The sequence below is a fragment of the Lagopus leucura genome, unplaced genomic scaffold (genome assembly GCF_019238085.1).
Source record: "Lagopus leucura isolate 7727_CA_CO unplaced genomic scaffold, USGS_WTPT01 Super-Scaffold_100002, whole genome shotgun sequence".
Lineage (NCBI taxonomy): Eukaryota > Metazoa > Chordata > Aves > Galliformes > Phasianidae > Lagopus > Lagopus leucura.
Window position 1 is genome coordinate 48,844 of NW_024962263.1, and position 12,810 is coordinate 61,653.

At 39.3% G+C, this 12,810-nt stretch overlaps 1 protein-coding gene across 1 annotated transcript in view; it reads left to right on the forward strand.

The window, feature by feature from the left end:
* The first annotated feature begins 368 nt into the window (after window positions 1-368).
* Window positions 369-12,810, forward strand: part of ADCY1 (adenylate cyclase 1) — a 147,400-nt gene continuing 134,958 nt past the window's right edge. The window contains exon 1 of the mRNA XM_042868943.1: window positions 369-1,034. Within this exon, the coding sequence (XP_042724877.1) occupies window positions 369-1,034 (666 nt within the window). The remainder of the gene's footprint in view (window positions 1,035-12,810) is intronic.

The window sequence follows — 12,810 nt, forward strand, 5'->3', positions numbered from 1 at the left end:
CTGCTCGATTTCAAACCTTCGGATGGTATTTTGGTGCGATTAGGAGATTAACATCCCTGGAACACCAGGAGAGGAGGAGGAGGAGGGGGAAAAGGAGAGAGAGACGGCACGAGTGAAGCTGTCCTCCCGCCGCCCCAGCCATCCTCGGCTCCTCGGTTGCAGCGGAGGGGGCGTTTTCAGGCGCCGTTGGCTGCGGACGGCGGCTGCGAGCTGCGCCCGGTGCCCGCATCCGCGGAGCAGCGCCGGCGAGAGCTGGCGGAGGATCTGCGGCCGCGGGTCCTGCTCGCAGCCCCCCTCTCTTTTATGAGCAGCGAGGCGGAGGAGCGGCAGCGGAGGACAACAGGAGGAGCATTTCTTCCCCGGGGTTTATGAATGGCAATGATATGGAGGAAATACCGTTTCATAAAGTCAAGACCAAGAGGAAGAAGTGCTTCCACTGCTGCTGCTCTCCGTCTGCTGCCGCGGTGGCGGGAGCGGGAGCCAGGCTGGGAGAACCTCCTCCCCTGCTGCTAGATGCCATTGCCTGTGAAGATGAGTTCGACTGCAAGGAGCTGGAAGCTCTTTTCCAGAGCTACAACCTGAAGCTGGAGCAGAAGTCTACCCTCAAAGCGCTGGCCGTTCTCATCGTGCTCACCGCCAGCCTGGCCCTTGTGGAGCTGCTCTCTGGACCCAGCTTGACCATTTCCAAAGGCTCGCACCCGGTACACTGCATCATCTTCCTTTCTCTCTTTATCGTCACTAACGTCAAGTACCTGCAGGTCACCCAGCTGCAGCAGATCGTCAAGCTCACCTTGCTCTTCAGCTTCACCTTCTCCTTCCTCTGCTGCCCCTTCTCGCTAGGCGCCTACAGCATGGAACCCCTCAGCGCCCCGGAGCAGGGCATGTGGCAGCTCATGCTGGTCACTTTCGTCTCGTATTCACTGCTGCCCGTCCGGACCCTGCTGGCTATCGTTTTCGGGCTCGTGGTGTCCGTCTCCCATCTCATCGTCACCGCCACCTCCGTCAGCGCCAAGCGGCAGCGACTCTGGAGGACGGTGAGAAAAGGCCGGGCTGGGCCGGAAACCGCAGCAGGGCAGTACCGCGCGATACGTGCCCGGCAGGTAGCCGGGAAGGCGCCGAGCAGCGCGGTGCTTTCGGGGGCGGCGGGGGGTGCGCTCCTCCCGCTGCGCGGCCAGCGGAGGGTGCGCTGGAGAGTGCCTGAGATGCCTCTAGCGGGGAAGGGGGCGGCGAGCCCCTATGCTTCAGGCGCTGCCTGTAGCTACCGAAAGTTTCCGGGAGACAGGGTGGTTATGGGGATTCCTGGAGAATAGGACTCTCGTCTTGGTCGCTCGGAAGAAAATGAGGGTTAGGGAAGGGCAGCATTTGCACGCTGGGGCATGTTCACGGACAACTTATGCACGGTCAGTGCAAATCCAATACATATAAATGTACTTGAGTCAGTACAAACTTGGAATAGAAAATAAGCTGCGTGTGTCAGTAATGCTTTTTTTTGGAGGGGGTCGGGGGTGAGGGGGGGTTCGTATCCCCTCTGTATAAGCCTTCATGTCCATAGGTCATCTCAGGAGGTCGAGAATCGATTCAAAATACGTGGGAAAGCCAAAGAAGGAAACCCACCTCATTGTTCTTCCAGTGAGCCAGGCATTCCCATTTTAGTTTCTCCATGGCAGCTGTTGCCCCCTTTCCACAGCCATTCCCTGGTATGTCAGTGAACTTCCTAGCAGTTCCTTTCCCTATCTGAATTAATCCAGGAAAAAAAAAAAAAAAAAAAAAAAAAAAAAAAAAAAAAAAACCACCTCATTCTGCAGCAAGGATTTTCGAAAATGTGCTGCTACACTCTGTTCTCCCTCCCCCGTGTAGCTATTTATAGCCCTGCAGGGCTTTCTCCAGCTCCAGTGGCCTGATGGGCTGCACTGGCAGTGGGAGGAGAATGAAAGGATGCACGTATGGGAAATGCTGGGCCTGGGAGTCAGGATTTGCAGCTTAAGGCCGTATTATATGGTGAATGGGAAAGAGAAATTGAGAATTTTTCTTCCCTCTTTGGTATTGTGTTGATTTTGCTTGCCTTCAGGAGAAATACATGGATTCTGGGATGTAGATTAGTGTTAAATATCAAATAAATGCATGATTTAAGTACATATATAGTGGCATATGTACACATACTGGAGATACACCCAGACATTGAGATATATAGGATTATTTATGGCTTCACGCTGCTGACCTGCTGGACAAAATAAATTCTATATTTTAAAGGGGAAGAAGGAGATAAGCTGAGCTTTATGATTTACCCAGATAATCTGATGGTCTATTTTTAAATGCGTGATTTAGAGTTTCCATGAGAGGGAGAGCTGATGAAACACAGGAAGAGGAGCCTTCTTTAAAAGCATACAAAAGGACACTAAAAACCCTAGAATCTATCTCTTTAGGTAGGATTGGAGATCAGTCTTTTTACTAGAGTGCTAATTAGCCTTTATGGGAGCCCAGGCTATCCATGCTGCCTTGAAGCAAAAACAGATTTTCCTTGATGCTCGATGTGGCTGTTCTAGATGAACGATATAAAGAAACTGACATTAATCTCTGCTCTGTAACTTAGCTAACCAAGGGCTTGAAAACAAACAATTTTAGAGGAAATCTGCTGCCTTTCTTTTTTAAGTCTAAACTCAGTTATTCAACAGGCAATAGACTGGCTTTGAAATGCTCAAAAGTATTCAACTAGCTACTGATGTAACACATGTACATTTCTTCTTCAGCATCCTCTCTTCCCAACTGAAGTAATTTCTGTAATTTGTGCAGAAGTATGAACAGTACATTTTGCTGGTAACAGGAGGCAGAAACCAGCTCCAAGTCAAGTGAAATAACTGGTCTGTAAATTTCTATCACACAGAATTGCACATTCTTTTGTTGAATAATTGCAAGCAAAATGTCTTCTGATTTAAAGACCAACCCTGTGTGTACAAGGATACTTCTCTTATATAAAAGTTGTTTTTAAGATTTTCAAAGAACAGTTTCAAAACACTGGAACATTTAACAGTCATGTAGAAGCCACATCATCTAAATTTTATTTACCAAGAGCAACAGTAGCTCAAGGTTTTTTGCTAAAGTCTGGAATGGGTGCTTTCTCTCAGTCTGGATCTGCTTTCTATCACTGGATTTTATCATGACCATCCTTATGCTTAAAGCCACTGTATGCAGTCAGCCTATTAAGGAGACAGGGTGGCTGTATGCAGAGATGAAACTGCATGAATGCCTGTGCTATTTCTCCCAGCAACATGCGTTCAAAAGTCAAGTGAAAGGGTGAATTTCAATGATTAAATTAAAACCTATTGGATCCAGAAAGGCATAAGCACTAGCACCAAGTACTGATACTGGTGTCTTTTAAGATTTTTGGATAATTCATGCAGGGAAAAAAATTTCTTATTATTTAATTTGAGCTTTAGAAGAATGCTGATCTAGAAACATCCACTGAAGTTTAACTTTCAAGTTAAAACTATTTTTTTTTTGGTGGTGTTTCAAGTTTGATCCATTAAAAAATGGACTCACGTTTATGCTATATAAGGAACTTCTACATGCAGATCTTTGGATGTCAAAAGAAGGCCCCACTGGCTTCATCAGTGCTGAACCAGAACCTGAGTAGGTCCTGTGACATCCTTAAAATTAACATTTATATAAATGTACAAACACTTCAGCACATTAAAATCGACAGCTCAGCTCATTACGGGAAAAGTTTGTTATGAGGTCCATGTTGTAAAGCACATATGCTTCAAGCATGTGTGAGTGGTCTGTGGAGATCAGGGTCTCCTTTCTCATAGGTCTTTCCATCATTGTATATTTTGTTCTCTCAGAGTTGAAACACAGGAATGTGGAGACGTGAGAAAAGAGGAGGAACATGAGTGCAGAGAGGTAAAGGGAGTAGGGGGAATAATGTGGCAGAACTTGAACTGCTTCTTTCCAGTCAGTGGCTGGTTTCTACCCAAATGGAAGATTCAAATATGCTAATCTGTGTTGGCTGGAAATACAATAGTGTTTAAAGAATATCAATCATTCATAAAGTATTGTACACAACCTTGACCAAATTTGAAGTAGGTTAACAGCAAAAGGTATGCTGACTTCAAAGCTGGTTTTGTATATTGTGTTTGACATTCTGGTGAGGACTTGGGTACTGTACATAACTGATAGCATATTAGCTGGACTTTTTCATTTGATTTGAAGTCATCAACAAGATGTTTATGTCATATCTTTCCTTGGGCAAAAAAGTGAGAAAGTAGTCACTGGAGGCTAAAACTAGAGATGAAAGTTTAAGAACTTAGAATCTAGGTGTGGGCTTTTTTGTTGTTTCTGTTTGTTTATTTGTTTGTTTGTTTTTCCCAGCAGCTAACAAATGTGCATGAGGTACTTCAGAAAAGTTACAGAAAACCAAAACCCTGCCCCAAGGAGTTTAATCCATTTTTGTTGTGATGCATTAAGTGAATGTTAGATATATTAAGGGCAGATGGAGTATGGCAGCCAAAGACCTCACACAGAAATTACTCAGCTGTGGCGTGCCCGCAGTTTTGTGACTTACCATTAAATAACTGCTTCTTATCCCTCTTAGTAATGTCATCTCTTTCTTAAAAAAAATTAAAATATATGTATGCATATCTCCAGAACATTCAAAAATAAATCACAAAATGGCAGAATGCTATCACACATAACATAAATCTTCATGAAAGAGAAAATCTCTTATGAAAACTGAAGTTGCATCTTGACTAACAAGGAGTAGAAGAAATAAAAGGGCAGAAATAGTGAAATGATATTTTGCTTTCAGCGGTGTGGAGAATTCAAAGTTGTAATTTTTTTTTTTTTTTTTTTTCTGGCTGCATTTAAAATTGCTTTGATGCTTTTATTTATCTATCTGTATGATTAAAGCTTTTATTAATTTTATCAAGTAACAAAATCATGGCTAGAATATAAAAAGTGTGAAATGAAGGAAATTGGTAAATTATTTTAAAATAATTTGTATTATAGCAAAATGTGATTTGGCACTTTAATTCTTTGCAGGTTGGCATGACAACAATCTGGAATTTCTCTAGGAATTGTCACATTATCGTATAGTTAATCATTTCTGTTAGTACTTAAAACATAGTTAATGAACACATGGTTGACAGAACTCTTTATCTCCACACCTCTGTTTCTCATACACAAGGCTGAGTCTAGCAGTCTAATAAAAAGGGCTGCAATTCTGAACTGCATCTCATTCTCTGCTCTCCTCTGTTTGTTCTTATCTCCCCTCTTCTTCACTGCTGTCTTCTCTGTTCTTTTCTATTCTGTTCTTTTCTGTCTTTATCTCTTCCATCAGTTTATGCCTTCTTAACTGTTGTCACAACAGGTCATTGCTGATAAGTGAGATGATATATGAGTACGGAATAAAATTAGCCCCGATGTCACCTTTTGTAAAACGAAGTAACTTTTCACCTCTTAGTTACATTTGCATTAATTTAGATTTAAAAGCCTAAAAAGACAGGTAAATCAGATGATATGATAAAAGGTTGTGATACCTGCTAAAACAATAGATTCTGGAACACCTTTCAGCATGGATGCTAAACCTTTGTAAATAGTTTGCAAACAGAAATAACTGTTAAGGACAAGCAGTTGTATTTCTTAAGTTTCAGTGACCCCTTCGAAGTGATTCAAATATCATCACTTTAACCGTTTACACGGGGGATCTAATTGTTTACATGGTAGCTTTTAAAAATGACTAGTAGAAAATACGATTTTTAAAAATATTTTGAATTTTAGAATATTTTTAATACAATTTTTGCCATCTTTAAATGCCCCAAACTTGAAAAATTGCCTCAGACTCTATGAAATTGTTTTTTATTAATATCCATTATGGTGGACTCAAGTGAGTGTAACATATGAACACATTATTTCTGGAGCTGTAAGTGTGATACCAATTATAAAAGAGACTGTGTTTTTGAGATGAGAAATCAGTGAGCTTCACACATTAGTGTGGAAATGTTACATGAGTAAGTCATTTCTTTCAGAATGGCCAAAGCCTGTTTCTCTGCATAAAGAATAGGTAGTTTCTATCATATGCTGTTACTTTGGCAGTACTTGGTTCTAAATACCTGAATTAAAGGGAAGATGTTAAAACAAACAAACAAACAAAAAAACAAAAAACAGATACCAAAGATATCCTGTAGTAATCTGTGCATCTCAATACCAGTGAGTCCAACCATAGTCAAGAGAAGAAGCAGACTTGCAATATATTTAAATTCACCTTGCAATATCTTTAATTTATTACATAGTTCTGTAGTTGCAGGTATTCAAATAAAAATATCTTGCAGCCTATTTTGTAAATGACAAAAAGCACCTTGCTGAGAATTATTGATGCAGTGCTTTGAAATGTGCTAGCAATATATCATTAAACCAGTTTCATTTTTTCATAGTGTCTCAAGAAAACAGTGATTATTTATGATGCTCATATTTAAATCATTGTTTTCCCATTGCAGCTGAGAAAATATTAACAAAAGACAAGCAAGGGATTGCTCAAGAACCTTGCACATCAAATTCTAGTCTGAAATTCAGTTTACCTTATTTACCGTTGATGCTATGGAAATGACTACAAGTGTCAACTTAGATTAACTTCTCAACTTACTGCCTGTTGTACCAGCAAAGAAATATCAGGCCTCTGTATGTCTAACAGAGAAATGGAAAAGGAAAAAAAGTCTAGAAAAGTAGAACCAAGATAACTTTCCAAACCTTCAATCAGTGTAGATGGCAAGACTTCAGCTGCAGTTCTTCAGGACAAGGATTTTGTTAAGATGAGAGATTTAGACTTCACTTAAACATCACAGAGTCTCAAGGAAAAGTTACAAATGCTTTCATTTGCTTGGGGCTGAGCCATACTGTCATTTTTTCCTCTTTTCAAGTACTTTGAGGTGAATCTTTCTTCTGATCTCCATGACTTGGGGCAGGATAAAGTAATTAGGAGTTTAATGTTACAGTTAAATGGCAGGTGTTTATGAGCCACTTAAACTTTTTAAAATGTATTTGCTTCAGTAACTTTGTTATTAACTGTGTAGAATGTAGATAAAAAGTAAGTCTTGTTTATTCAAAGCAATGGCCTGAATATGCATAATGAAGAGTAGCTATTCACCTGTATATTGTCCAGTAACAACTGGAATTGTTTTACTTCTTCACGGGCAAACTGAAGATACAAATAAGTTTTTGAATATTTGTTTCATCAATTTCTAGAATAATCCATCTATAGCTTGTACATTTTAATAGACATAAAATATATATTCAAGTTATGATGCTAAGATACAGAAATGGACTTCTGCCATAAGCATAAGAGTATTGTATTTTAATTCTGAAGTTGACATGTAGCTAAGTGAAGAAGATGGTTGTTAAATACATCTTTCTAAAGAGTTTGTTGTAATTTCTGTTTGATATTTCTGAAGAAATCTTGTCAGCCCTTTTAGATTCCATACATTTTTTTCCCTGTAGAGAGTTTGGATTTACTTTTGCTGCATGACATAAAAAGGACAGATGTAAGATGAATGTACTCAGCCAGGTTGAGTGGGAGCTTGAGCAAGTCAGAGGTTAGTAAAACCATAAAAAAGAGGTGAAGCTGCTCTCTAACCCCATGATAAATGATGGTAATTCCCAGAAGCTTCTTTACACAATTCTGAGTTAGAGGAATCTTGCCATGCACATTACTGCCTTTTACCTCTACCTTTGTGTTTGGCAGCACAAGCTTGAAGCAACAAATCTAAATGATCAAAGCATATATACAAAGTTTATGTGAGGAATTTAGGTAGCTTTGTTTTATAAAATATTATGCAAAATTTCATTTTCCTTTCTCTTGTCTGCTGTCATTTGTGAAACTTCCACTGTGCTATTTTAGTATTACATTTGAATATCGCAATTGCTAACCTAAAGTATGCAAATGCCTACACAAAGATAGAAAAGATTTTTTCTGAAAATTTTTGAAAGAATTAAGCTGCCTGATTTGTATTTTTTTTTCTCCTTTTCCTCGTTTGTTTTTTTCCTTTCAAAGAAAATGACTCAGAAGGTTCTTAATTTCTGCATTCTGTTTATTTTCTATCTTTCTATTTTTCTGTGTTCTTGCATGGACTTCTCACAGATTTTGCCTCCGTTCATCCCTGAGCATCTTCAAAACTTGAGGGATGACCCTTTTTTTATATACTTTCTGAATTATCTGCAACTCCTGCTTGTACAAGATCCTCAAAAGGAACTCCTTTTGGTGCATCTTTTATTCCGTACACTTTTCAGGAGTGAAAATTGATGTGGAAGCAAGAAAAAATCACAGGATATTTCCTCGAGTGTTCTGCTTCATCCTGGAATAAGCACTTCACTCAGTCACTTCAATTGTGAGTTTGCTTGAGTATAAATGTCAAGATTCCTCTTTAGGCCATTTTTTCAGTATCCGAGTATAGAAAAGCAGTAGGAAATAGATTGGCTCTTTCTGCACAGTGTTTTGCACAGTTAAATTTGTGAAATTCTGATAGTGGCTGAGGGTTTGGGATGTTTGTCAGTGCTGAAAGGATTCTTCTGAAAAATAAAGCACTCCCTGCAGCTAAATGTTATGAGCATTTTGACAGTTAAGTGTTTCATCTAAACTCAAGTATTTCTGTCTGCTTAATTTTAGCTTTATTAATTTTATGCTTTTTTTAAGGTGATCTCTTTTACTCTGTGATTACCCTTATGGAGGTTTCTGAGTGAAGCCTCAGGGTCATTACTGAATGTAGTAAATAGAGTGACAACGCTTCAACTGTTAGTGCTCCCTTTATTTCTTCTTCTATTTAGTTAGAAGTTCTTTGTGTAACCCTGATGAATAAATGTAACATCATAAGTGTATAGCTCTTGACTTTCTGTGCACAGTTTTACAGTTTTTGTTGCTGTTTTCTTGTTGAAAGCTATCATGAGCTAGAAGGGAAAAAAGCGAAAAACACATACACACATTTTCAGACTGTTTAACCTTCTTGAAGTCAAAGGTATTGGTTTTTTAGGGAGTGGGGAAGAGTAAATGCTGACAGTTCTCATCTTCTGAAGCTTTGATGCAAATCTCAAAAGCTTCTGGGACAAAACAAATTGTGGCCCTTTACAAATGTGGTTTCCAGGGCAACCGAAGGGCCTGCTGTTTCATAAACGCTGTGCTCTCAAGCAGAAGCATTTGTCTGTCAGTTGGAAGATTATTACACATTAAAGCACATTCATTTTAAAATCATGTCTCCTCAGGAAAAAATACCTCGATCACACTAATTTAGGTCAGAATTATTGGAAAGTATGGCAATAAAATGTATTTTACACTGTGCTTTTAAGTGAGGTTTGGGTAAATATGGTTAGTGTGATACAAGAAAGCTGGAGAATTTCCTTAGATGTTGTGACAGAATCCTGCATCCAAAAGGGGCTAACATGCAGCCCTCTCTCAGTACCTCTTCTCTATTGCAAGATCAGTTAATTCCTCTGGGAGGCCTTATTGCTGTTTGCTTATGAAAAGGGTGATTTTTTTTGTTGTTGTTGGCAGAATATATTTGTTAGCTGTACTATGACAAAGTTTATATTTTTCTATGACACCAACATGTGTACTTTCCATATGGAAAACATAATTCTCTTTATGAGCTTTGTTCAGAAACTCTGCATGCAGTCATATACCATTTAAATAACATTCTCTTTGAATGGTTTTATTATTTTCAGTTACTAGCACCATTTTTTGACACTTCGGCCTTGAATCAGGTTATTTGATCTGCATTGTGATGCTATACTTCACAATCTGATCACAGCATTACAGACTTCTTTTTTGCATACTGACTTGGCTAGATTTAAATGAATTGTCATTAGATCCAAATAAAAGATGCAGAGAATGATTTGAATATATATGTAGTTGTGATAAGGTAATATATTTTCAATATGTGCCATGTGATTGGTCTTGGTAAGATTTAGGGAACAGGTATTGTGGTAATATTATATTTTTCCTGTGCAATTTGAAAGGGATTTTTAGGCATAGCAGTCTTGGAAAATGAATCAGATCTTGTCCTCAGCTGCATTTGCATAGTTCTTCCCAATTTCTTCATCAAAAACATTCATGCATATCTGAGTACTATACAAAACAGTGACCTAGATTACAAGCTTGTATATGTATTCAATTTAGTACATTTTGAAGAGTTTCACTAATTTTAAGTAACAATGCAATTTTTTTTTTTCCTAGACACTTCTGCATTCTATCTGTATTCAGTGAAGTTAGTTCACACAAGGTTCATTATTCATTTTTTTGGGTTTTTTTTTGTGTGTTCATACTTCCATCCATCCATTCTTCTTTCTCACTTTCCTTGATTCTCTCCCCAAGACTTTCTCTCCTAAGAAGCTAGGGGAAAAAAATAAACAATGTGGAGTTTTTTCTTCATTCAGGTACAACTGTTGATTTCACTCTGTTCACAAAGGCTTCTCAGATAAGTATTATACTGGAAAATCTGTAAAGAGCTGTTCAGGGTGGAACATTTGACCTATAGGAACATGTTCTATGTTTGAATTCACTGGGGATTTTAGTTAGAAATGTCTAAGGAAAGGTAAGGTCAGATTTCAAAATTTGCTCTTCTACCTTTTTGTTTTGTTTTGTTTGTTTTTCGTTAAAGTAAATTTCTAAGGCTTGAAGGAAATATTTAAGTTTTTAGGTTAGCGCAGAAAAGCAGTGACCTACTAAGATCATCAGACCAGTCAGTAAGTGAAAGGACATTTAGGTAAAATTGTGTGAAGGTATCCTCTACTCACTGTTATGAATATCCTTAGCTCATTCTTCCCTTTAGAAATAATTTAATACACAGTGATTTTATGTTATTTATTGAATACTATATTATAAATATATTCAGTAAGACTGGAACTGTGAAGCACAGGTCCTCACAGGTATATATGTTTCAAAGCTCACAGGTTGGACTTAGAGGTAAGGCATTACACATACACGTAACTCTGAAATTAATACCTCCTATTTATTTCCATGGAAAATGCAGTTTAAAAAGAGCACAATAACGCTATTTGATAGAGCAAGTTCCCAGCTACAAAATACTATTTTTCAGTGTAGTCATCACCATTACCTATGGCTTTTCACTAGTGATGAAGAATGGCCTGCATGCTGTGCCTTTAAAAACCTGTATGGCTGTCTGGAATGTGGCTTGTCTTACATGTTGCCATTACTATGGCTGAAATGTACCAACCACCACCTCACTGTGTTAACATCCACTGTTTGGTCTCCATAAACATTCAACAAGCAGCCATGAATGTCAGTGGGAGCAATTGTAATTTTGCATGGAGTATTTCAGTTACAGACCTTTGCTTCATATGCACTACCATGTCAGACACCATTTTGTCACAGTATTCTGCGCAACCAGACTTTTATTAGATGTTACTCTGAAAGCCTTAGATACTGATGGAAGGTCTGGTTCATACAGAAGCAGGTTCTAAGATAGGCAGAAAATCATGTTGTGGTTTTGTTTTTTTTGTTTTTTTCTTTTTTTCCAGTACAACTCAGAATCAGAATCATAGACTTATTAAGGTTGCAAAAGACCTCTAAGATAGTCTAGTCCAGCTGTCAGCCCATCGCCATCATGCCCACTATGCCATATCTGTAAGTGTCACATCTTCCTTTTTGAAAACCTCAAGGGATGGCGTCTATACCATCTCCCTGGGCAGCCTGTTCCAATAACTCACCATATTTTCTGAGAAGAAATTTTGCCTGTTATCCAATCTGAACTTCCCTCGGCACAGCTTAAAGCCATCATCTCTTGTCCTATCAGTAGTTACTTGGGAAAAGAGGCTAACTGCTGCCTCTCTACAGTTTCCTTGTCAGTAGTTGTAAAGCGCGATAAGGTCTCCCCAGAACCTCCTTATCTCCAGATTAAACAATCCCACTTCCCTCAGTCACTCCTCATAAGACTTGTGCTCCAAACCCTTCATCAGCTTCTTTCCCCCTTTTTGGACATGCTTCAGGGCCTCAATGACTTTGTAGTAGTGAGGGGATGAAAACTGAACACAGAACTTAAGGTGTAATCTCACCAGTGCCAAGTTCAGAGAGACCTCCATAGCCCGGATGGCTGCACTTCTTCTGATACAAATCAGGATGTTGTTGGTCTTGTTCTCCGCCTGGACACACTTCTGGCTCAGTTCAGATGGCTGTTGACTAGCATCCCACATTTTCTTTTCCACAGCTTTCTGCCCACTCTGCCCTAAGCTTGTAGCATTGCATGGGGGTGTTGTGACCAAAGTCGAGGACTTGGCACTTCATCTTTCCGGGGTTCATAAGCTTGCTTCAACCCATCAATCAGCCTATCCAAATCTCTCTGTGGGAACTTCCTACCCTCAGGCAGATCAACACGTCCTCCTAAGTTGGTGTCACCTGCAAACTTACTGGGTGGTGCACTCATCTAGATCATCAATAAAGATATTAAACAGGACTGGCCTCAAAATTGACCGCTAAGGACCAGCACTTGTAACCAGCCACCAGCTGGATTTAACTCCATTCACCCATCTATCAAGTGGCATTGGCATTGTCAGACCTCAGTTCTGAAGCATACAGAGCCTACAGTCTCTGAATTACAAATACATGTAGATTGAAAATATTCAATGTGCTCCTATGCCTTGGAGGTTTACTGAGCACAGCAAAGTGAAAGAGAGAGAGCTGAGAAACTGCTTCCTTTCCTCTGCATTTGATTCCTAGGGAGACCTGACCATCCCTGTTCCTTGACAGAGATATTTGGGCTTCCAGCTTGAATCTGAGGTGGATAATCCTTGATGGCTTATGCCATAGAGGCTGTTATA